The following is a 25,533-nucleotide window of genomic DNA, read 5'->3' as shown; positions in this document are numbered from 1 at the left end:
TTAGAAGGAACCTTCAATCAATAATAGGTTGAGATTGATGGGGAGACTGGGCAGAGCCACCCCTTGGGTAGATCAGACCTGGTTACTTATCCAGAGGTTATAGGGGAAGTTGGCACGGGCAGCTGGGCTGCATGCTCTGATACAAGGGAAGTGTAGGTTTCTGAACTCTTCACAGTGGGTCTCACCCCTGCAGCAGTGGACAGTAAGTATGCATGAGTGAAGTTATATCTCAACTCTTGGGGGTTCCATTCTCCTTATAGCCTAGTGCGTAAAGCTGGAGATGCACTGGGTGTAGTTGATCTAGAAAAGTATGAGGGATCACTTCATGTGAGCTGGGAGTGCCTCTTCACTCTTTTTTCTTTTTCCTTTTTCTTTTCTTTAAGTACAGGGGATCAAACTCGGGACCTTGCGCTTGCTATGCAAGGCGGTGGCACCACTGAGCTAAATCTCCAGCCCAGTGCCTCTTCAATCTTGAGGTTTGGTGGTACAATGTTATGACCGCAGTGGGTGGGACAGCATGAATATGACCCTGATTTCCCAGCCTCAGCCTCCTTAGCCTGACACAGTTTGTTACAAACTTTTCCTTAGTAAGAAATGGCTTTCTTTCAATAATGCACCTAAAAACTGTAACAGACACTCAGACTTGCAGTGAGAAAACAGAATTAATGCAGACCTGACAATGAGCACTGTGGGGTGACCTGTTACCCCGGGTGGCAATTTATGAAATAACACTCTTAATTCAGTTATGTATCAACACGAGAAAACATTGACTCACCTTCCCCACTTGATCTTAGCCAAAAGGCTGAGAAGTGATTGACTTACCTTCTCTTCCTACTGGAAACATAACGGCTATTAAATGCTAATATGTTGAGGAAGTTCAACCCACTTCCCTTAATGAATACCTTGAAACAGTAGCTGGAGAGGACAAAACACTGTTCAGACAGATGTTGGGATGAGTGTTCGAACTTTGAGCAGATGCCTGTGTAAAAATATTTGCTATCTTGGGTTTCTTACTTCAAAAATGGTAAAACTTTCACTTGTTAAAATTGCATGATGTAAAAATTATAATTATGCTGTGTGTTAGCAATGTCCTATGAAGACATCAGTGTTCATTTTTTCTTGGGGTGGTCCAGCCTTTCTACTCTATACCGTGACCTCATTCTGGAGTGATCTCGCATTGAAATCATGTCCAAACTTTAAATGAGCTGAAACTTGCCCTCTGCTTGAAAGTTTTCCTGATTCTCTGCACTTCCAAACACAGAGCTTCTTCCTCTAAGTAATTGTTCTGGTTTCCTTGAATCCTTTGAGAGCTCCATGAGGTCAAGTTTGGAATCTTATGAATTCAGTGTCCCACCTTACTCCTCTTCTGTCCCTTCGATCCCTAAGCACAACGCGTTAAAGTCAAGTTTCAGTAACTCTTGATATAAAAATTAGAACATATTAATTGGTAGAAATCCTTTTTTGTTTTGAGCTAATCATCACCTGCACTTTAGGTTCAGATCCTTCTTTTATTTCCATTGAGATCAGGATAGTGTCTCACATGGTGAAAAACATGGTAACGTGGCTCCATTTATTTATCCTTCCGTCCCTTTGACTCTCTAGGAGCTATGCTCACAAAGACTAAGAAACACAGAGACAGGATGATAAAAATATAAAACATAGTGCTTGGTATAAAGAACAGGTAAGGCCAAATTTAGGACTTGTGGCAAGTGGGAGTCAAAGAGGCTCATGGGTATTCTTTAGAAGACTGAAGCTGGTGCAGGTGAGTGGGTGCTGGTGGTAGTAGTGGGTTGCTGTCGTTATTCTCAATCCTGCTCAGTGATCTCTGCTTGAGGTCATCATGAAATTCATGGGGGCTGCTGCAGGCTCAGAAAGGTCCTTGATGCCCCTGTACTGACCCCTGCCATTCAACTCTCCTTTCAACCTGACAGTGCTCCCCAAAACCAAAGGCGGGGGGCTCTTGCATCTACTCACCCTGTCAGTAAGGGGCCTTTAATCTGTTTTAGCATGAAAAATTCATTAAGAATGTACTATTATTTCATCAGTGAAATCCTCAAATTTTAAATTAAATCCATAGGTCTGGTTTAGCAACCGCCGTGCAAGATGGAGGAAACAAGCTGGGGCCAATCAACTCATGGCTTTCAACCATCTCATTCCGGGGGGTTTCCCTCCCACTGCCATGCCGACCCTGCCAACATACCAGCTGTCGGAGACCTCGTACCAGCCCACGTCTATTCCACAAGGTATAAAGAAGAAGAGTCACAGAGATTAAACTGTAACTTCCAGTCGCTTTCTCTGGCGAACATTTTATACAGTGAATTCTTTCTCCATTGTTGACATTGATACTGTTTGTTTGTCGATTATTTGACATCTCAGGTTGTCCGAAACGTTTCCTGTCACATTTCAGAGACACGGTTTATTCCGTGACGTATCTGAATTTCTCTAGATAAACGGCGTTGAAATATAATACCATTTCGGTATTTTAAAACAAAACAACCTTCCTAAATAAACACGAGGTTTGCTTTTCTTTCGTTAAAAATTTACTGCTACATTTGTACACCGGTTTGTAATTAACCGAAGTTCTGTGGTGGTTACCTAACCGCAGTAGTAACATGGAGAAGGAAAGCTTTGATAAATCACTGTTTCTTAGCACTCCGAGGTGAGTGGGGATATCGTTAAATTGCAAGAGTCAATTATTTTGGATCATGAAAGATAGCATTTCAGGCATTTGGAACTGCTACTGCATTAATATGTAGGCACTGCAAAAGTGCATTTGATGAGACGTTTGAGACTCACACATATATTGGCTAATTGTCGCATTGATGGAGAGTGCTCACTGTTAGCATTGTGAATGTGATTTCTGTATTCACATTCTGGGGGAGTGTGCACACGCTACGAATGCAGTTGAATCACCATTCCATCTCACCAATGCGTACTGCGGGTGGCGTGGTGACTCAGGAACTTTGGCACTGAACTTGCTTTGCTGGCCCACAGAGGAACTTGCTGGTTGACAGTCTATTTTGTTGCAGCTGTGTCGGATCCCAGCAGCACCGTTCACAGGCCTCAGCCACTTCCTCCAAGCACCGTACACCAAGGCACTATTCCTTCAAATCCGGACAGCAGCTCTGCCTACTGCCTCCCCAGCACCAGGCATGGATTTTCCAGCTATACAGACAGCTTTGTGCCTCCGTCGGGGCCCTCCAACCCCATGAACCCCGCCATTGGCAATGGCCTTTCACCTCAGGTCAGTCCCGTGTTTCTAGACAGACGATTTGCTGTATACCAGAACCAAATAGTCAATTCCCTGAGGCAGTAGTATAATGAATTGCCAAATTTAAACCATAATGTATTCTTTATACAAGCCACATGATTTTAGTTTTCTAGTTTCCTTTCTCTCTACCCTTCCTACTGGCTGCAGCAAAAGTTGTAGTTTAGACTTCAAATTCAAATAACTTTCAAGGTAATCAGTGAGACTTTGTGTTTATACTTGCTTGCTGAGGCATTTTCACGTGTCTTCTCTATGCCCAGCTCTAAGTTTTGGTTAAGAACCCACAAACATGGTGGCTTTCATTCTGTTTCTTGTTTCAAATGGTATTTGTTGAGTTGACAGGTTTTTGAGCAAAAGTACCTTCTGAGAAGGAGAAAACAAAGGATGTGGAGAGAGACCCAGCTGATCACTACAGCACTCTGAAACACACAAGTTATAAATGCACAAATTGGGAGAATTACTGCTCTTTGGAAATATATAAATATTTGAATGTTGTAATTGTTTTTCTAATTTGCATTGGACTATGAGCTTTTCTTGGGAGATCAGATTAATAAATTGCCTTGATAATTGCATGTCAAAAAGATGGTTAAATTTCTTACATGTGGCATCTGTCTGAGGTTGACATTATTAGCAGTTGTTTAAATACAGATCGCTTGATTTTATTAGAGAGCAGTTGGCCCAGGTGGTGAGAATAGCTGCCCACTAAATTTGGAGAAATGTCGCAAAGGGGTAGCAATCTATAATTGCAATCGAGAATCTCTTCAGGGCTGAGAGTGAGAGTTTTAACAGCTTTATCTTCCCCCCCCACCTCCCTCTTCCTCCTGGTGGTTAGAAAAACAGAGAGAAGCTCAGAATGACACAAATGAAAAGTGAAAAGACAATTATACTCAATTACACACTAATCACTGACTATCACCACTGCCGAAGCACCAAGAGGGCATTCTAATAGGCAGAAAATGAGATTTTAATGGCACAAAGGGTGGCCAAAATAACGACTCATATATCTTTGCCTCCTTCTTTTTCTTCAACTTGGGGTGTGATTCTTGGGAGTAGGGCTCTTGAGCTCTGCGCAACTGTGATAACTCTGAGCAGCTGAAGAGTTCAAAGCCATTGGAGTTGAAAAGAATGGATAGCAAAGGCAATGAAATAAACATTTCTGCCTACAGGCAAAAGTTCATAAATCCTTTTTTATAACAGTAAATGTAATTAAGTTTCATAGATTCCGATAGCACATCCTGGCATTAAAAAAATTTTTTTTTAAAGTAGGAGGTGTCTTTAAACCTGAGCTGACAAAGAACAACATGAAAACAGTCGACAGTGTTTCCTACAGGACTTTAATGCATTTGATTTCTAAGTAGTGACATATTTAAGTATGATTTTGCAGGACAATTGTGAGTTATACTAGCAGAGTCATCTTTGAAAAGCCCAAATGCACTGCATAAAAGCTTCTACCACAGTTTTGAAAGAATGTCAAAAGTAGCTATCTGTGACTTTTTTAACCTTAGTAGTTTGGGGACATAGAAAAGCATTTTTATGAATATGATTTGGTTGAAAGTTTTCATAGAAATAAACTCCAACCCTAGGCACTTCTATAAAATGAGATGCTGGGTTCTGTCCACGCTTTTCCAGCATCTTATTTCATTCAGTCACAAGGAAAAGAACACAAATCTGTATTCTATAGTGAAACTGCTAGTTTCTCGCATTACTTGGTATGTAGTGATAATTGTATCACACCGTGTTATGTGGACATCACATAAGTGGAATTGCTACAGCTTGGAAGTCCAATGGTTAACCTTGGGCTTGAAGACTGGTGATGAATTTGGGTTGGGTATAGGGTGGGAATCATCTCAACATGGAGTGATGGAAAATACCCCAATATGTTTTGCTGTATTTTTTACATATTCTATCAATCCCTTACTCATTCACTGTGCAAATATCCAGGACATGTTGTGTTTCTATCATATATTTTGGCCTCAAACCACCCCCAGGATCCCATCTTGTATCTTCTTGATGAGTTAGAAAAAGAGATAAGTAATATGAAATCTCTCCCTGTTTACTCAGGCAAAAGTAGAGAACAAGAGAATGATCTTTATCTTGCCAAACATTTATGAAATAATGGTGTAGAAAAATTGGGATTCGAACTCAGATTTCTCCGAATCCTTTCTTAAGGATGCCTCTGGTTAGACATGAGATGTTTATGCTAGTTTGGGTTGGCTGGCCTTATGAAAAATAAAGAAAAATTTGAGGCAAAGAGAGTTTATATCTAATGACTTTGTTTACCTGCTAACTAAAGAAAAGGGGTGGAGCTTCCTTAGTTAATGCGTATTATGGAGAACTGCTGATTAACATATGGGACTACATAACTCTAACAGTGGGGGCTGATGCTGTGACTGTCATTTCTCTTCTTCCTCTCCACCTACTGTTTTAACTGTTCCTCCTCTGTCTGGTCAGCCACAATGCAGAAGGTTCAGCTGAGGCCCAGAGAGACTGTGACCCGCTGTCAGCTGTAGGATGAATAGGGAGGGCATTGGGCCTGGAATCTAAATTTCGTGGCTACTGGTCTAGGATCTCCGTTATACCACATGATTGAGTGAAGAGGAAATAGGCTTCATGGCTAAACAGGGGAGACGGTTTTCATCATATTTTAAAATAACAGTGCAGACTAGTTTTTTAAACTTTGAACTTCAGGTTATTGTGTACTCTCTTTGCTAAACCCAGTAACATCTCCTAATAATGAAAGCACTGCATTTTTACTGCAAAAAATGGAAAAACAATTTAAAAGTTCCTTTAGAGTAGAAAAAAATTATCTCAAGGAAATACTATTAATATTCTTGCATATTTCTTTCTGGCTCTTTTTGAGCTTTAAAACTTAAAGCATAATAAAGCCTGGTGTGGTAGAACATTCCTATAATTGTAGCACTCTGGGAAACTGAGGCAGGGGGATCACAAGTTTGAGCCCAGTCTGAACAATTTAGCGACTTGACAAGACCCTGTCTCAGAGTTCAAAAATGTAGCTCCATGAGGATATTCTGGATTTTGTCAAAATAAGACAAAGATGTAATTGAGATAATAATGTATATAATTTTGTATCTTGCTGTTTTTTCCGCCTTTCCACCACCATCACCGGCCTTCTCTACCTATTAAGTTAAACTGAAGTGAATATAAAGTTTCTTAGTCATTTGTGATCTATTTATTGTAGGTCTCTTCAGTAAGTGTACATGACATACTAAAATGTGTATGAACATTTTACCTAATGTTTTCACTGGTGTCATTGAAATTTATGTAATTTTGACCATTCAGACTTGGAAATTATGAGCTAAAATGAGACTGAAACATTGTAGAATGGTCTTTCTAGTATTTTTTTTTTTTGTCAAAGGATTAATAGAGACCATAAAGACAGGCAAATCATTTCTCTGTATGCTATGCCTGAGAGATAGTTGGTTTTTGTTTGGTGTCTCTGATATATATGTTTTCTCAAGCAAAGATTCTTCTAAAGTTTAAAAAAAAAATCAGTCATTTGCCCAATGGTGCTTTGGAGCCCTTGAGCCTTTGTACAGGGAAAGTCCCTGCTTCATGGGGTGCAGGTCTCGGGGAGTTGCACCTGTCCAGATGATCAGGTAGCAGAGCAGTGGGCTGATGCATATTCATTCCAATCTAAATCCCAGAATATCAAAAAAATTCCTTTAGAAACTTTGGTTGTATCCTTTCTTGAGTGGCTGAAAGGGTCTGTGCGTTACTTAGCTGCTGGCAGCTTTTGCTGCTCTAAGTAACTCAACAATTCTACCTGGGGATTATTTCCATTTCACTAACCGGGAAACTGAGGCCAAGGTAATACAACCATAATAGTGGCAGAGGGAGTTTCTGGCAGGGTAAGAGGCAGATCTGTCTTCCAATTGTTACTTATTCCTCCATCACACAAGTTACACATTCCAGTTGCTGGTCTCTTCCAGAGGAGGCAGAATATCCCAACAGTTTTCCAGGGGCTCTGGCCTTGCAGTCTGACCTGATTTTCCAATCTGATTTTCTGACGAGCCTGGTGGAATAGCTTCACGCATGGAGCTGGGTGTCACATTCTGTCACAGACTAGAGCTGCCAGGGAGCTTGAAGAGAGCTTCTCCGTGAAGGATGCTAGGATGATGGACTAAATACCTCAAACTTTGCTTCTTTTTCTGAAGAGCTGTCTGGACTTCATAACCCTTCTAGGAGATGGGACATAGGAAAAAGGGCAGAGCATCCTGCGAGAAAAGCCTTCCACTCCTTCTAGTGAGGATTCTGTTTGGTCCCATCTGCCAGCCTTTTCTGAAAGGTTGTGTTTGCTTGGTGTGGGGCCATGCAGAACTTGGGGAAATACAGAGCATTTACTTCCTCTGTGTCCCCAGTGAATAAGTTCCCAGCACCTTGGTACACGTGCAGGGGACAAGGAATGCTGAATTGGAGCGTGGAGTGCACAGAAATACTACCATATGCTCAAGACATGAGGTTAATTAACATTTGGATCATATTCTTCTAATTAACTTTCCTCTGCAAGAAATATTACCCTTGCTGCACCCCACCCCCAAAACACACATAGACAACCCCCCAAAATAAGGCCAATTAACAAACCTATATCACTTCACACCTCACCTCCACCCCACTGCTATAAACCCCTCAGTGTCAGGGTGACAGCTTCTAATGATTTCTTGAGTGAAATACAGTATCAGTGGGTTGCGTGGTTTCTGGGAAGCATTTCTATTGTTCTTCAGTGTACAAAAGTGGGCCAACTTGGCTGCATTTAGGGTTCATCAACCATTGCAAATGATTCTTCAAATGTTTTGGGTTTGGTAAAACCTAAAACACATTTTTGCCAAGCACTTTTCCTCCTTAATTTTTCAAACTGTGTATTTTAGGGAAAATTTGACCCATATGGTTTTGATTCATTTACTCTTATATCATTGGCATTTTTTTTCCTACGGAGCCATTTGATATCCAAGAAGCTTTCCAAGCCCTTCCTATGTTCATCTTAAGTCTTTTTCTTCTTAAAAAGAGGAAGTCCTGTTTGCAACCTCAGAGCTCATAAATTTTGAGTATCTCTCAATTCAGCGATACTTAAAAATACATTTGGTGTAAGTCTGGATTATTATGAACACATTTTGTGTTTAGAGCAGATGGACAGGTATTAGCTTCTGGTGTAAGAGTGAGACCAATGATAAAATAAGAAAATAGGCTTGCATTACAAAAAAAAAAGGTTTTGTTATAGAGAATATTTAACTGTTATTAATAAATCCCCATAGAAAGAGCTGTGCTCAGAAGCCTCATTTCTAATTTTGTCCAGGTTTGGGGTGAAGAGGTAATTGAATAACCAGTACACCTGTCCTGTTTCATGGGTGAGCTACTGAGGAAAGAAGGAAAATTCTCATTAAGATTTGTGTGCCAGCCTTGAACATGCTTGAATGTTTGCTCAGCACTCGGGAACAAAGAGTAGGTCTGCAGATCTCATCAAGTTTATTGATCATGCGTCTACGTCTGGTTGGCTCATCACAGGCTCGTAGTGCTAAGGCACCAGCTCTGAAACAGAGCCAGAAAGAACAGATAGATCTTTACTCTAGCGGGACTGCAGTTAATGGTATCAGGTGCCAGGATCAACTTCTGTTCTTATTCACATTTTACAAAAGGAAACCTTTAACTCCACTCCCTATCCAGTTGCTTGTAAAGAATAATATTAAAATGGAGATTATTAGTGTGTAATGTATGTAAATTGCATATTTGGTGTCAGCTATGCCTGTTAGGCAGAGCCTCCATTTCATGCATATATGTATTAGACTATCGTGGTTCCATTTCAAATTAGATTTCAATTGCTCAGCACAGTTTCTTTTGACAAACATTTGTTAATCCTGAAACTTATTAGGGAGAAGTATTTAAGTGTTAATATGTGTACGAAAAACTCAAGACTGCTTTTGATTTTGCTTGTCAGTTTTTGGGCTCCAGTGTTAACAATGATCGGAAATTCTTCAGCTGCGAGGCAAGATGTTGGTTGTTCATTCACTGAAGATGTAAGGAAGGACCAACTTGCTAAGTGGATGGAGATAGTCATTAAAAATGGACTACTAAAAATGATTGCAGTGGGGCTTTTCTTTCTCATCTGTTTCAGTGAAAATCTTTTTCACTATGCGTGAAATTCTTTGCTTTTCTCTTATGCTGTTGATTCAGGTAAAAGCAGAAAGGTTTACCTTTGTGGTACAGCCAGCTCCTATTTCAAGAGAGCAGTTTTTCTGGACATTTTTGGGCACATTCAGAAGCCATGTCTTGCCGATCAGCATTTTTTTTTTTTGTTTTCATTTGACACATAGGTTACAAGTTCTGTGCCCTCAGCCTAGCTTTACCATTGTGAAGAACCAGACAAGCAGGTGGCCTGCCACCAATCCATTTCCCAGTGGAGGCACTTCATTCCATTAACATTTTCCAGAAATTCAACTGTGGAAGGAAGAAGAGTGATTTTAATTAAAGAGATTTGTTGGGTGTCAAACAAAACCAGGGCAGAGAGACATTCTGAAGCCTCCCAAGAGCTGGGACATCTTCCGTTTCCTTTCTAAAGCAGCTCATGAGCTCATTACTGGGGCTTGAGAAGTCTCATGTTTACAAAGGCTAGAGGATGTTTATGATCACAAATGAGCCTATTCCAGGGATAACTGGAGAACCACGGGCCATTTGCGTTTTTCCAGTCTGCCATGTTATGTTTTTGAGAAGTTCTGCTCTGTGGCGAAAATGTTAGTACTAATCCATTTGTTGAATGTGTGGAGGCTGTAACAGACCTGGTGCCTTTGGTTTTGCTCTGCAGGCTCTGGTTGCCACCCTTCAAGAATATGAGGAAATCCTTAGTTTGTATCGGCTGTAGCCATGGAGTTGAGTTAGCTAGATTTGGAGAATTCTGAGAGTAACAATAGCTTGGCCCTTTTTACAGAAAGGGAAGAAGCAGCAGCCAATGACTATGTCTTCTATCTTGCCGCTCAGTGAGCCACAAGAACTCTTTTCTTGCTGAATTAATATGTTTGTGCCTGCCAAGCTGTTTAAATGGAAAGTCTGTCAGCCATGTTCTTCTGAATATTGGACAAATCATATGTAATGGCCCCGTGATGCTTAGGTCCATTTGAACTCCTCTAGCCATTGAGGAGAAAACGAAATTGAGTGCGATTGCTTAGCTTATAACTAGGCTACTGGAAAAAGAAAAGTTTTTCTTTGTAATGAGTAATATGCAGAAAAGCTGTGCTAGTTTCTAATGGAACGGAAATGGTCTGAATCAACCCTTTATATGCTCGGAATTCAATGTAAAGCTTTTAATTTATACTGCTCTTATGAAATGATAATATCTACAGAAATCTGAATACTTGCATATTTGTAGAATTGGAAGCTGAATGTGTGCTTTGTACTGTGTACACAGAAGACTTGACTCAGTTATTAGTTGTGTACTGTGTTTTGTTTTTGTCTTTTTCCCATAAAGAATCTATCTCTGCAAAACAGTCTGAATTTTATCAGAGGTGTATATTTTTCAAAGTAGAGTGTAAAATTTAAAAAAATTATTCTTGACATTTAGCTTGAGGTCAGTAAATGAGAGGTTTTTTTGTTGTTTTGTTTGTTTGTTTTTTGGAACCAGGGATCAAACTTGGGACCTTGCACTTATGAGGCAGGCAGCAGCACCACCACTGAGCTAAATCCCAGTCCCAAGAGTTTTTGAGATTAGCAATCCAGTTGTCCCTGCTTATCAGCCAAAGAGATGACAAATGGAGGCCTTTTGAGGCAGTGTAGTATTAAAATATATTTTTCTTTATCATCGATGCATAGTAATTGTACATCTTTATGGGGTCTAGTGTGACATTACAATACATGTGTACAATGTATAAGAATTAGATCAAGTTAATTGGTGTATCCAACACCTCAGATAGATTATTTCTTTGTGTTGGGCACATTCAAAAAAATTCTCTTTACTAGCTATTTAGAAATATTCAATTAATTATCAGCCATAGTCATCCTACTTAACTAGAGCATTGAAAGTTATTCTGCCAACCCGACTGCACACCTGCACCCATTAACTGTCCCATTTTTGTCCCTTCCTCCCCTGTATCCTTCGCATCTGCTAATACTGTTTCTTTGAGATTGACTTTTAGCTTCCATATAGAAATGAGTCTGTGAAATTTGTCTTTCTGATCTGACTTATTTTACCTTCTCATAAAAGAGTGCACTTTGTAGACTCATAGTATTTCTGTATTGAAGGGAATAGTTCTTAGCTGTGAGATGGTTGTGCCACCAATCCTGAGCACCGAATGGATAATGAAGGAGGCGAGCCTTGTTTAAAGCAATACCTTTTCTTTTTTATTCTAAAATACTGTTGTTTCATTTGGGAAATCAAATGGTTGGTCAATCATCTTTCATTACATGTGGCTAAGAGCAGGGAAGGGAGAGGGTTCACCTATTATTTCTCTTTTCTCGTTCTTGCTTTGATTTATTGAAATCTAGTATTGACATTAATGTATTTTCAAAACCATACTGTAGCCAGGTGTGGTGGTGTAGGCCTGTAGTTCCACCATGCTGGGAGGCTAAGGCAGGAGGAGCTCTGTGAGTTTAGGGTTAGCCTGGGCAACTTAGTAACACAGTGAGATCCTGTGTCAAAATTTTAAAAAAGTTAGCAATGTAACCCAGTGCAAAGGTCCCAGGTTCCTACACCACAAAAACAAATCAACAATGAAGCAGAAAACAAAAGCAAAAAAACCCATACTTTCCATCATTGTTAATACAAGATACTAAATGAACCACAAGTACGATACTTAAACTCAAGGGCAGGGGATGCTGAGGCCTGGTGAAGCTTCTGTTTCACCAGTAAAACAAACAAACAAACAAACAAACAAACAACAACCTGAGCTGGGTGTGGTGGCTCACACCTGTAATCCCAGCTCTCGGGAGGCTGAGGCAAGAGGGTCGCTGTGTGTTCAAGACCACCTGGGGCTACATAGTAACTCAACACTCCCCCCAAAAAACCCAACAAACAACAGAAAACAACAATCTGTACAATAGGAAGACTTTGGAAATTAATTGCCAAGCTAACTGGATAATTTTGGGTGAACAATTTGGGCACAATCTTTTAATTAGCCAATTACAAAGATCTTACTTTGTTAAGGACTATGAGGGCCAACTTAATTGCTGTAGACCAAAGAACTATGTCAGTGACTTCGCTGGGGCCCTGTGAGTTGTCAGCCTGCATGAAGCGCTCTGTACCACAGGTGACATTGGTTCTGCCCAATTTACTATCGGAAACACCAGAAAATTTCTGGGAGTTCAGAAAAGGGAACACAACATTGTTACTGGTAAGGTGCTCCTAGAATTGGTATGAAAGCAAATAAGCTGGATAGCATTATAGCTTAGTTCTGTGGAAGCTTCCGGTTCCTGCAAGGCTGCACTCTCAGCTGTCTTACAGTGGTAGAGTTGTAGCATGTTCTGTGTATCTTAAGTGAATGCTTATTTCACCTTACTGAATAGCCTGAGAAACGGACCAGAAAGCATTTCCTAAAATGTATGTTACACTTAGACTTTGGCAAGGCTGTACTCTACCTGATCTGGATACTAGAAGTTCTCTTTTTTTGTTTGAGACAAACTGTGGGTCTCACTATGTAATTGAGACTGACCTGGAACTCATTATGTAGTCCAGGCTGATCTTGAACTCACAGCAATCCTCCTGCCTTAGCCTCCCAAGTGTTGGGATTACAGGCGTGCTCCACCATGCCTGGTTTAGAAATTCATTTCTTTTTTTTTTTTGGTACCGGGGATCGAACTTAGGTCCTTGTGCTTGCGAGGCAGGCAGCAGAACCACTGAGCTAAATCCCCGGCCTAGAAATTCATTTCTTGACACCTACTTCACAGCAGCATCCCAAAGCATTCGTCTTTTCAGTTGGTTCTTTGTCTTTAGGATATGCCTTCCTTTACATAAAGAAAAGGGTAGAAAAGCATTTCTTTTATAGTTCTTGGGCACTTGGAGATGGAGCCTTATGACAGCGACATTAGGCAGCTACAGAAACATGTGTCTAGATCACACTTGGTCTGGAAGTAAGAAGAGAATTTTTTGTTGTTATTGATTGGAGCAACTGTTTTATTCTTTTAATTGTTTGGAATATCTGCCCTCCATTTTGGAAAGGAAATACAAGGTGTGATCCAAATATACACTGCATGTTTAAATTTTTAAAAAATTTATAAGTATAAGAAAACATTGCCATTAATTTCCCTCGAATCCTTCCCTTCCTTTGAACCTACCATATCCCATCATTCTTGCCACTTTCCAAAGTTGTGCTGTAAGTCTTCTTTTGTATCTTTACGAGGTGTGATTAAAATACAGTGAATACTATTGGACAGTACCCATCCCATGGAGAAGCAGGCTCATAAAAACATTTCTGTACGTCCTCATTCATCTTATTCACTGGAGCTGGCAACTTGCGACTTCTGGTCCTTCCCCAAAGGCAAAATGACTACGAAAGATAAACCCTTCCAGCTGATTCAGGACATCAAGGCAACCATGGCAGTGTAACTGAAGACATTTACAAAAAAGGCCTTCCAGAACTTCCACTTTCAAAAAGTGGCAGCAATGATAGGATAAGCATGTTCCAAGTGGAGGAGTATTTTGAAGGGATTCACAACAATTTGCCTTTTACTGAAAAATTTTTTTTTTTTTTTGGTGGCAGAGATCGAACTTGGGATCTTGTGCTTGCGAGGCAGGTGGCAGAACCACTGAGCTAAATCCCCGGCCCTACTGAAATAAATTTTTAAAAATTTCATCACACATGTTAGTTTTCAGTCATACTTCATATAGGTCGCCCAACATTCTCTGCCTGGGAGAGGCAGAGTTAAAATTCTTGCTAAAAGTTAAAGTATTTCTAGATTATTCTGTTATTTGTGAGGCTCAAAGAGACCCGAGCAGTAAAGGTTCAACAAAATTTGCATTTATAAAATGTTACCGGGGTGAAGCATTCTTGCAGTTTTATTTATTTTTTTAATGTAGGCTTAGACTGTGGGCAATTGCAGAAAAATTTCTATTTATGTTTATTATTTATTTAGTTATGATTATTATTTTTGTGTTGCTGGGAGTGAAACCCAGGCCATATACCTGCTATACCAGCTCTCTACCACGGAGCTGTATTCTCAGGCCAAGAGAAATCTTTAAATGCCATCTCGTGGAACAATTGTGGGATGCCTGAGCATAGTCTCCCTGCCATCTCACCCTTTCTATATTTAGAATCCTTAAGTCCCAGAGGTGCCATTAGTATTTAGCAAGTGCGTTCTGAAGTAGTCACGAAATGAAAGCAAGATATATGTTTGATTTTCCACAGTCATGTTCTCAGGCAGGTTTTTGAACGGTGATGGGCTTGAGTACATAGTCTTCAGAGGGCTACCGTGGTTGTGAGCATTTTCTGCAACTGAGAAAATTTAACAGCAGGTAATGTCATTCCTCCCCGAAAGTGTTTGGGACTCTGCGCAGTGATGAATGAGGGTATCTGACCCACATCTGTTTTCCATTAGAATGGAACATTGCCCTGACATCGTTAGGAACATTTGTCAAGATTCCCTGGACAGAGCTTCTGTAAATTACATGCTGCAAATGTGTCAGGGTTAGATAAGAGGGGATCATTAACTCACCCAAGTTTACTCAGGGCTCTGCTAGCCCATCTTAATATGCTGTGGGCCGACGATTTCTCTTTCAGCCCTGTTGTTATATTTTTTTTAATTCATAGAAGAAGAAAGGAAATACATATGTTCTACCCTCCCAATATTGCACATGTTCATTTCTCATAAATCATATTAATTGTAGACAAGGTCCCAAAGCACATTAAATGCAGGCATGCGTACATGAATTAAAACATATGAGAATTTTATTATGCTCATGGAACATAGTTAAATACCTACTGTAATCAGTGCTATACTTTTTCATTTAGGTGGAATGACCTTTTCTCTTAATGGACTTTATTTTATTAAGTATAAGTGGACTTGAGATGATTGTCTATCATTGGCTACAAATAAACTGCACATAGGCCTCTAAGTATACATCAACATGCACATGCCTCCCTTGCAAGCTATTTTTGTGGTTTTTGCCTAGATTTATATTTCTGTCATCAGTCCCTAAAGAATATTGCCAGGCTGGAGTGCATCTTGGAGGTAGAGTGCTTGCCTAGTGTGTCTAAGGCACTGGGTTGGATCCCATCACCAAACAACAAACAAACAAACAACTCACAATACAAAAAGAATTTTTCTATCAGTTTAAATGCATAGCTTTATTGAGTAATAGACATTCTAAAAAAATTGATAAAATCCAAATTATATGCCTAATTGATCACAGGACTGGAGATGAAAGAATCTATCCCTATCTATCTATCTATCTATCTATCTATCTATCTATCTATCTATCTGGTGTGTGTTTATGTGTGTATATATCAGCCACAGAGTTTTACTGGGACAATTCTTACCGTACTCTTTACAAACAAAACTTGAAAATGTATGTGGCATATGAACCATGCTTGTCTGGCACTCATACTCATTTGTCATGCATTAAACATAGCTACTTGTAAAGTATGAGCTAAGGATTAACATAAAAAATAAGGACTGTAGTAGTTGGGCCATTTTTTGCAGGTGATGGTCATCATGCCCTTGCCCTGACTATCAGGATGGGAGAGAAGGTTGCATAGAGACTTTAGAAGAAACCTGTGCCTTCAGGCAACTTCCCTCCACAGCTTTCAAATGGACAGGTCCAAAAATCTAATTATTTAGATGCTAATCAAGTGCAGGATAGTTCCCACATTTGAATCTGGAGAAAATATTCAGGAAAAGCCTCTGCCATTTAAATTGAGGCTCTTCAGCTTCAAAGATAGACTCACTGAAATACAACTATTAGTTGACTTCAGCAAAACCCATATTGGCAACAAAATATTTGAAGTTTTTTTTTTGTTTAGTTCTGGAGGAAGATTCTATCTAAATAAAAGATGTAGTCAGTAGGCTTTTGAAGGGAAGGGTATAAGGTACATGAAAAACAAACAAAACAAACAAACCTTTATACCATACCAAGCTATAATTCATAATGGTTTTTTTCTGAGAAAGAGAAACTAAATGTGTGTTATTAAAAAGTAAGTCAGGAGAGCATCTGGTTACTTAAGAACACAAAAGAAAAAGAAGACATTAACCAGGGTTCCTCCTAAGGAAAAGGAGGAAAAAGAAGTGCCTAGATATACGTACTAATTTGCTAAGTCATTTTAGATTTCTGATGATAAGTTCTGAGCACTTTTATCTGACAGCAAAACCATGACGCTTGTCATGCCAAGACAAATATTTTCCAGACACATCGTTTTCAATGTAAATCTTAATTTAGCCCACAGTTTTTATCTTTTATATTTAATGTTACAATAGGAAAATTAATTCAAGAGACATACGGCATGAAACAATTGTAAAGAGTTAGTTTTCCCTGAACCATATAATCTTCCAATCAAGATAGAAACCAATCTGTTTGGAATTCTGGAAGTTGAGAATAAGACTTCAGAAAATGTCTCTAATAACACAAATGATAGCGAAGCCAGCGTAAGTGTGAGCAGAAGATGCCAAGGCTTTGCATTGCTTTTTAAGGTCACTCATAAAACAATTTAGAAGCAGTGTCTAGGGGGCATTTCCGAGGTGGTAGTTTAGAAATCTGCTTAGTAGATTTTACCCCCAGATGGCTTGGCTAAGTCTTGTATACAACTAAATGTGAAAACTAAGAGCCAAAGCGCAGGCCTCAGTCTTTTCCCATGGGAAATTCTTTCTGGCTGTCCTATCTCCTGGATTTACCTGGCTTTTTCTAAGAATGTGGTCAGTGTTCAATAGGCAGGATTGAATAGCCTTGGATTTGTTTCTTTACCTTTGAAGTTGTTTGTGGAACTAGGCAATGGTGCTTTCTCCCATCCCCAAATTAAACAAAACAGAACAACCAAATGGGGGAAGAATGTTATCCCTATAGTAGAAATAGCTTATTAATGATTTAAGAGCAACAACAAGAATAATGACAATAAGAATCCCATTTACAGCAAATGAAAACTTTATTTTAGGGTTTGAATAATAAATTGCTGTTGGAAAAGCATGTGTAAAAGAAATCCTGACAGTATTCCTAGGAAGAATATGACGGATGGTGTTCCGAACCCTATTGGGGGTGCTCTGAGAGGTTCACTTACCGACGTCTTTGTGCACAAAAGGAAATTTCCATAGCTTCCCTAGAACCACATGAAACGAAAAATAGCTTTTAAAGAAACATATATAAAAGTGTAATGGGACCCTTCCATAGAGATTTGAGGTTTAAAATTATGTTAGAGGAAAGTAATGCATTTTCTATTGATATATTCACCCCCATTTCCTTCTTAATTTTAAATGGCGGCTTCTGAAAATGGTGCATATTTCTCACTGTGAAATACTGAAAATAAATCACCTGATATCTACTCATAAATTTTAGACCAAAAGGATGGAAATAATACTGGTGCCCCCTTCCCTATCATTATGCGGTCTTAAAGGTTGTGATGATATAGGAGATGTGACCATCACAGTGGGGACGAGCATTTGCAGGAGAAAATCTGTCTCTTGCGCTCTATCGTGGAGGCAATGATAACTGGTCTCAGGTCTCTTTCATCTCTTGTACTGTGCAGCTAAGGGCTACTGCTGGACTAGGAGCTCTTATTTGGGTCTTCTCCCAAGCCCTGTATCTCAGAAAAATTGGGAGATTATCATATGTGGCCTTGGGTTCTGAAGATGATACTATTTTCTCCATCTCCTAGTAGACATATTTTAAGATCTTAAAGTTCTGTCCTTAAAATTTTTCTACTGCAGAAACTGCAAACAAGATGGCATCTGAACAACATCTTATGCTTATTTTTTGCTTATAGGAAGGGCTTGTTTCCTCTTTTGTAGGGTCTTCATTTTTTTTTTTTCACTCCATGGACAAAGTTATTGCCTTCAAAGTTATGCAAAAGAGAAGTGTATGCAAGGGGATTTTAAAAAGTTTATCACAAAAATGTGCGTCTATAGCTCATGGGAGAATGTACGTGTTTTGAATAAAACCATACTCCAAGCTCTTTAACTATAACGGTACATAGCACATTCCATTCTCCCTTAAAGTGCACTCCATAAACTGAGTTTCAAGTAAGCATCTTCATGAAGGATACTATTAACTTCAAGTATATATTTCCTTTTAATCTTATGTCACTGGATAATTATATTCTCTGGGCTGATAGAATTACAAAATTGATTTTTTCCAAGTTTTTGTCTTTTACTTAACACAGCTTATTTACAGTATACGATTTGCTTTTTGTCATTATCGCTTTGTTTGAAACATCACAGCTTCTACATTTTAAATTTTTCTGTCCATTCTTGGCTCTCTGGTCACTACAAAAAGTTGTGCTGCTTAGTGTGAAAGTAGAGTGACTCTTTAAAATAGATCTTCCTAGCTTGGGCTCATATAAAGTTATTTCGTAAATTACCGCATAAATTGAAGTTACGAATTTTCCAAGTATACACTGTCAAATTATCAGTATAAGCTCAAAGAAAGACAAAGATGAAAAATATCCATGGAGATGGAAATTTATCTGGGACGCAGTGCTTCTCATAGCTGTGTATCCTATCTTATAGTTGTGTTATTTCGTGACATTCACATTCCTGTCGTCCCCAGTAAAGACAGAGCTGTGCTCTGCTACCAATGATTATTTTTTAAAAAATATAATTAATTTGCAGAGGTTTGAAAAAAAAGATATTTCACATATATCAAGAAAATTTGAATCCTTGTGCTGTTTTACCACTTTTGGACATAGTGTGATGATCTGTCCAAATCTGCTCACCTCCCCACCTGCAAAGGTGCACAGTAACTGAAAGGGAGGCCAGGGGAGTGGAGTGGCCCATTGCGGTAGAGAGAGATCATCCATAATCTCCAGAAGGTGAACAGATCTCCTCCCCACCCTGTGTCTCTCATCCCTTGGGGCTCATTGAAGATGGATCAGTTTAAAGCTTGAGTTTGTAAAGATTTTGTTTAGCTGCAAGATTATGCAAACTCTTCCCAAAGGAAGTTATGTGATCCATGTTTTTCAGTCTTGGTTAGAATACTTTCTGGTATGCAAGATGAGCTCCCAAATCCCCATCCTGCTGGAGCCTTTGATTCAGGAATCCATTGCTTGAGTTGTCTTTGAGTGATAGTTGCTTTGCACATAGTACCAGAGCCTTGAGTGAGGGTTTGATTTCCATTTCTGCAGGACTATTATGGACATGTGCAATTGTGGGAGCCTGCATTTAAATACTTTGTAATAGATATGTTTTCACCCAGCTCTACTGTAGATTTCTTCCATACTTGCTTTAGAAAAACAATCACTTTCTCTCTTGTGTGGCCATTTTCCAGCTGCAAAATTAGTTATTTACTTATTTCCATCAGGAGGTGCTGATAGGGTCAGCGAGCCTGAGTTTGTGAAACTTTTAACCAGGCTTGTCTGAAAGTTGTTCTGTGACCAGTGCTTTTGGAATTGTTTTTAAATTTATCTTGTCCATCAGGGTCATTTACAAAGCTGGCCTTTTAAAGAACACATTTGTGTTCCTTTCAACACACTTCTTGTTAAAAGGCCTGTCGTTCCCTTTAACAATTCTCACCTGTGGATGGAATGGACTGGTGGTGGAGTTGGTTGCTTGGAGAATCCTTGATTCATTCAACACTGTGTTGATGCTGATCACTTCAGTGCTGGGTTCGAAAGGCATCAGTGACACCTCTCAGAATCTCCCTGGTCCAAGTAGGTGCTTCATGCAACTAACGATTATATAGTGGGAGAGACAAAGAACAAGGGAACACTGGCAGAGCTAATCATGGTCAAGATAAAGACAGGAGCTTTCTTGAGAGGTAACATTGTGAAAACAGGCATAGAGTTCTCAAAACCCAAACACACTGACTTGGGTTCATTTTTTAATTTGTTTGTTTAGTTTTTTAAATTTTTTTTGTGGTGCTGGAGATCAAACCCAGGGCCTTCTGTGTGCTGGATGAGGGCTGTACCACTGAGCTACCCCCAAGTGCTCATTAAAAAAAGTTTGTTTAAAATCACATGTGAAAGCTCCAGATGTGATATATGATTAGGCACTTTTTTTCTATAGGAACTGATATAATTTTTCCCCTTCCTGTCATTTCTTTCCTTTTCTTTGAAAATCCAGTCTGATTTTATCACTAGTGTGTAATCCCTCCCTGTCTCTCTTTTTCCTTTCCTCCTTCTTTTCCTTTTCTCTCCCTTCCCCCCGCTCCATTCCTCTTTCTGAAACTGAAGTCAGATGTTATCACCGGGCATGATGTCATATTCACTGCCACTTTGAATTGAGGTCACAGTCTTCAGAACAGTTCTTTAACGGATTTCCAAAGAAAGAGAACTTGGACTTTCAAGTGATTCTTTCACTTGGTGGGCTACCATCTGGTCCTCCCTGCATTTTAATTTCTTTCAATCTCCCTGTCTCCTTTAGGTAATGGGACTCCTGACCAACCATGGCGGGGTGCCTCATCAGCCCCAGACGGATTACGCGCTCTCCCCTCTCACTGGGGGCCTGGAACCCACCACCACGGTGTCTGCCAGCTGCAGTCAGAGACTAGACCACATGAAGAGCTTGGACAGTCTGCCAACATCTCAGTCCTACTGTCCACCCACCTATAGTACCACAGGCTACAGTATGGACCCTGTCACAGGCTACCAATATGGGCAATATGGACAAAGTAAGCCTTGGACATTCTAGGGGGTGATCACTCCGAAAGGGAGAGAGATCAAACTCTTGCTTACGAGAGAGGAGTTAGAGGCAGGAGTAAGCCCTGCGCCTTGGAATCCATTTTGTGGCAGAGTCAGTCAATTGGTTCAGGCAGGGCTCCCTTGGATAATTATTTTCTTAACTGATGTCAACAACATCTTGTGGTCATTAATTGCTGAGACATAAAACCTGATTGCCAGTAGGTAAAACATGAGGGTTGGCCAAAATGAAATAACCCCTGGCATTAGAAACACATGTTCTTAATGAGGTCAGCTCAAGGATCATATGGGATGTAATCCCAGGGACACAGAGTTGTGTCAAACTTGTCTGAGGAATAAAAATATTAGTCTGAATCCTTTGATACCACAGTATTAAATATGACATTGTCAGCCTGTAGCTGCTATTGCCCCTGACTGGGAATTGTCCCAACATGACCTAAAAACTTGCATGTGTTTCCTTACAGGTGCCTTTCATTATCTCAAGCCAGATATTGCATAAGTGAACTGTCCACTTGGAGCTCAAACTGGCCCTGTTTCCCATCTCCACAGCCCAGACCTGAAGAATCTTCTCAGAAAAATAAATACATAAATAACAAAGAAATAAGTCACCCTTTGGGGGGAGGTGGAGACAACGAAAAGGAATTGGCTTTTCTTTCTCCAGTAGTTGGTTTCAAATACTTTTGAACATGTTGGACAAAAGCAGTGGAGAAGAGGAAGATCTGGGACAATTAAAAAACAAAGGCGACATTGTAAGGCAATGGCTTAACCTGGCTTCATATCAAAATATCCCAACTCTTGATTGCTGAAGATCAAGGAGCTGAAACATTCCATTTGTGTGTGTGTGTGTGTGTGTGTGTGTGTGTGTGTATCTGAGATTTATGTGGACTGGCCTGAGAAAGCAGAATGTTCTAAAATACAGTAGGATAATACTGTAAAGTATAATATGTTTGATGTCCAAGGCTGATACTTCGACAACTTTAAAACTGCTCACTTAATGAAGCAAGAATGGAGGAATCCTTGACTTTTACACACTGGAAATCGATATCAAAATAATTGCCACCATATTTTAGGAAGCTAGACTAGATGTAAAGGACCTCCCAAATAAATTATTTGTCACCGTATTCTCATTTGTAATCTAGTTGTCAATAAATATCCCGGATGCAGACGCATGTCTTACCAGTAGGATGTGGGGTAACAGGAAGGAGAGCTTCTTTTCTTTTCCAGTGTTGGGAGAAGGGTGATGTTTTCCCAAGTCACATTCATTTGGCAGCCAACCTGGGCAGGTGGAAAGGCATGGTGGAGAGGAGGTGACAGGCATTCACATATCTGCTTATCAGTGTGCAATACTCTGTACCTCACAGATGCTTTGGCCATGGCCAAGGCGATAGAAACAAAATCAGAACTATATTTTTGCAGGTGCTTTTATTTTTGCAGCCCATAATTCATTGTGGTAGATAGAATGAAGTGATGTTCGCTATTTGCTGGACAACTGACACCTGGCTTGCTCCTTTGGTTAGAGACGATGTCACAGAATAATGCTTTTAAAAATGATCACGTTTACATTCTTCTCTTTTCTACGAAAGACAGGGCAAAAACAGAAAGGTCATGTGGCTCTCATGTACTTTCAAATTATACAGTGATATTAAAATATTATTGGAACTGAGGTTTACATATGTGTGGTGACATTTCAGAATGTCAATAAATTTGTTCTTTGAAGTGTTAAGAGGAACAAGAAGGTGGGAGGCAGTGTTATTTATTTTTTCCTATTCTCGGAACCGAGAGGTAGGCACAGATCCATTCCTGTTAGTGGTGAGAACTATGATGTAGTGAGTTAGTGAACCTTGGCTTAGTGCCGAGTTTAGTTCCTACAGTGAGCAAGGGTGACAGAAAAGAGGAGTAGTGTCTTTGTGTTGCAGCCTCAGCCAACAACAATGTGTTGTAAAAATGTCTTTCATGTAAAAAGTGCAGTAAATATTTACTATTTATAATGAATAAACAGTTATGAAAACTTGCCCAACACTGCTTTTTGTGGGGGATCTGGTGAATGTAGTAGGAATAAAAACCTGGGAGATGGGAGGCCCCCAGAAGCAGGCCCTTCATTTCTAGTGTTCCCTCGTGGGTGAGACCATTACATGGGCAGAGAAGATCACATAATGCACAGTTGTATTCACTTGAAGATGTGTCGTTGAAGACGCTCTGAGGTTTGTATTTTCATACGTGTGGGATCTAGAAAAGCCCGGCAGTCTACTGCCCTTCTTTCGTCCTTGGTTTTCTGAAAGCTGTCACAACCCTTCACTGTCACTTGGAAGCATTTCTTCTGCCTGTTGGGCTCCTTTTCATCCCCGACCGTCTTCTCCATGAAATATTGATCTTAGGCTCTCATTTTTATTTATTTTACTTTAACAGCATACTTCAGTCTTCATCACACAGATTGTTGCTGATTTCATTCCTTTTTCTTTCCCGTCTCTCTCACCCCTCTGTCCTTCTCTCCCTCCATCCTCCTTGGCACTCGTATTCTGTCAGAGTCTAATTATGCCAGGCCTGGTGTGCATAACCTAGTGTGTAAAACAGAGATCCAGATGCACTGATTTAAGAAAGCAAGGACTGCTCTTGTGGGAAAATAATCATCATATCCTTTGACGCCCTTAGTAGATGGGGAAACTGAGGCACAGGGAGCTTATGTGGCATCAATCAGCGATGCAGTCGGAAGTTGGATTTGAGCTCACATAGTCAGATTTCAGAACCTAGGTGCTTGAACTCACACTCTTCTGCTTCCTCTAATCCTGATGCGGGAGAACTTGACAGTCAGAAGGACCTGCAGCAGCACGGCCTGCTTCAGTGACTACTGGCCATGGATGATTATTCAACTTACAAATAATTCAAAGCTCATAACATTAAAAAATTAGCTGTTCAGTGGCACACATTTCAAGTGTGCAGTAGCTACATTTGGCCAGAAGCTACTGTATTGGGCTGCATTGCTGTAGAACATTCTGGAACATCATTGTAGAGAGTTCTACTGGTCAGCTGACCTAAAATCTGAAGAATCCCAAGGACCTGAAGTACAGAAGGAAAGATTTTCTTAATTTTAATTACCTCTTACTTTTTTTTTAAGGTCACACATTTATCTGATGAACTATGTTGCTTTTCTGACAATTATCTATTCCGAAGATAATATAAGTGAAAACAAAGGTTACTATCACTGAACACTTACTTTTGCTATCTTGTTTAATCCTCGCAAAATACTGTGAGGCAGGCGTTTTTAGCCCCAACTTAGAGATGAATGGACCAAGGCCCCTAGTTGCTAAGCACTTGAGCTAAGGCCATATGCAGCACAAATAGCAGAAGCACGGTTACACTTCTACCACCTCATGGCAGAAGCTGTTTTTACTTTACTTCTCCCAATGCTGCATGCAACATCCATAATGTCAAACCTACCCTTGTGCCAAACTCAGGGGGAAAACAGGCATTTCAAAAAATAATAACTCACTCCCAGTACATGAGAGAAACAGTTCCAGGCTTGGATTTCCCAGCAGAAATTGATCTTACATGATGACATTTCTTTCTGTCTCCTGATAGAATGTATCATGTGTACCTCGTCTCTCTTTTTGATAGACTTCTTTTTGCCCATCTCTAAAAGCTATTGCCCACCTGGTATTTTTCATGTTCAAGCTCTGGAGATCTCTGTCTGTCTGTCTCTCTCTCTTTTCTCCTTGTCAATCTCCAGGAAAATGAGGATGTGAATTTCCTCTCTGAGCACTGGGGCTTGACTATTACCTCTTGCAATGACCTACTCCTACAACTTTGAGCCCTTGGCATTATACCAAGCTTGAACATACTTATTTGCAAACTGATCTTAAGAATTCAAAATCATTAAATTGTAGATATACCATGGTACATCCCGGGAAGCAGTTTCCCCAGGAATAGATATCATATTTCACATCTGTCATGAAAATAAACACAATGTTTTCTGCTTTTAATTAGCCTAATCTGGAGATGCAGTTTCAGACACTGGTGGATACTTAAGGAAGGTTAGAAAGGATCTTCTTAAACATTGGCAGGTAGAACGGGTAATGAATGTGATCACAGGTTCATGTTTGTGAGTTTAGGAAGTGTCTTAAATGGAAGGAGTGATCTAACGAATGTTCCTTCTGTGGCAATGGCACAAAAGTCTCCATCTCCACACTACAAAATCAAGAATTAAAATTAACACATGGGACTTGAGCCAAGGCCTCTGGAAAGAGGGAATCTATTCTGGGGATAAAGACTCGGGCCTCAATTGTTCTGAATTAATAATAATCATTCACAGATAAAGAGAGCCGGTGTCGAACAGGGAAGAGCAGGAGAGACCAGGGGTGAAAGGAGTCCCGTGATAGCCCTCAGCCTTAGACAGGTGCTCACGGTTCTGGAAATGAGCATTAGATGCTGTGAGGGAGACAGGAAGCAGCAGAGCTAAGCACAGGGCTTCTGGTTCAGTAATGGAAACTGTTACCCTTT

At 40.0% G+C, this 25,533-nt stretch overlaps 1 protein-coding gene across 2 annotated transcripts in view; it reads left to right on the top strand.

Moving 5' to 3' along the window:
* Pax3 (paired box 3) overlaps positions 1–23,009 on the top strand; it is a 93,302-nt gene extending 70,293 nt beyond the window's left edge. For both annotated transcript variants that reach the window (XM_010611803.2, XM_010611802.2), the window contains exons 7-10: positions 2,078–2,243; positions 3,030–3,244; positions 20,765–21,011; positions 21,504–23,009. In XM_010611803.2, coding sequence (XP_010610105.1) covers positions 2,078–2,243; positions 3,030–3,244; positions 20,765–21,011; positions 21,504–21,538 — 663 coding nt within the window. In that variant the 3' untranslated portion in view covers positions 21,539–23,009. The remainder of the gene's footprint in view (positions 1–2,077; positions 2,244–3,029; positions 3,245–20,764; positions 21,012–21,503) is intronic.
* The last annotated feature ends 2,524 nt before the right edge of the window (positions 23,010–25,533 follow it).

This window comes from Fukomys damarensis, unplaced genomic scaffold (assembly GCF_012274545.1).
Source record: "Fukomys damarensis isolate Sample0158 unplaced genomic scaffold, DMR_v1.0_HiC HiC_scaffold_16, whole genome shotgun sequence".
NCBI classification, from domain to species: Eukaryota; Metazoa; Chordata; class Mammalia; order Rodentia; family Bathyergidae; genus Fukomys; species Fukomys damarensis.
The sequence above is the reverse complement of the archived record's forward strand: the minus strand, read 5'-3'. Positions and strand labels throughout refer to the sequence as shown.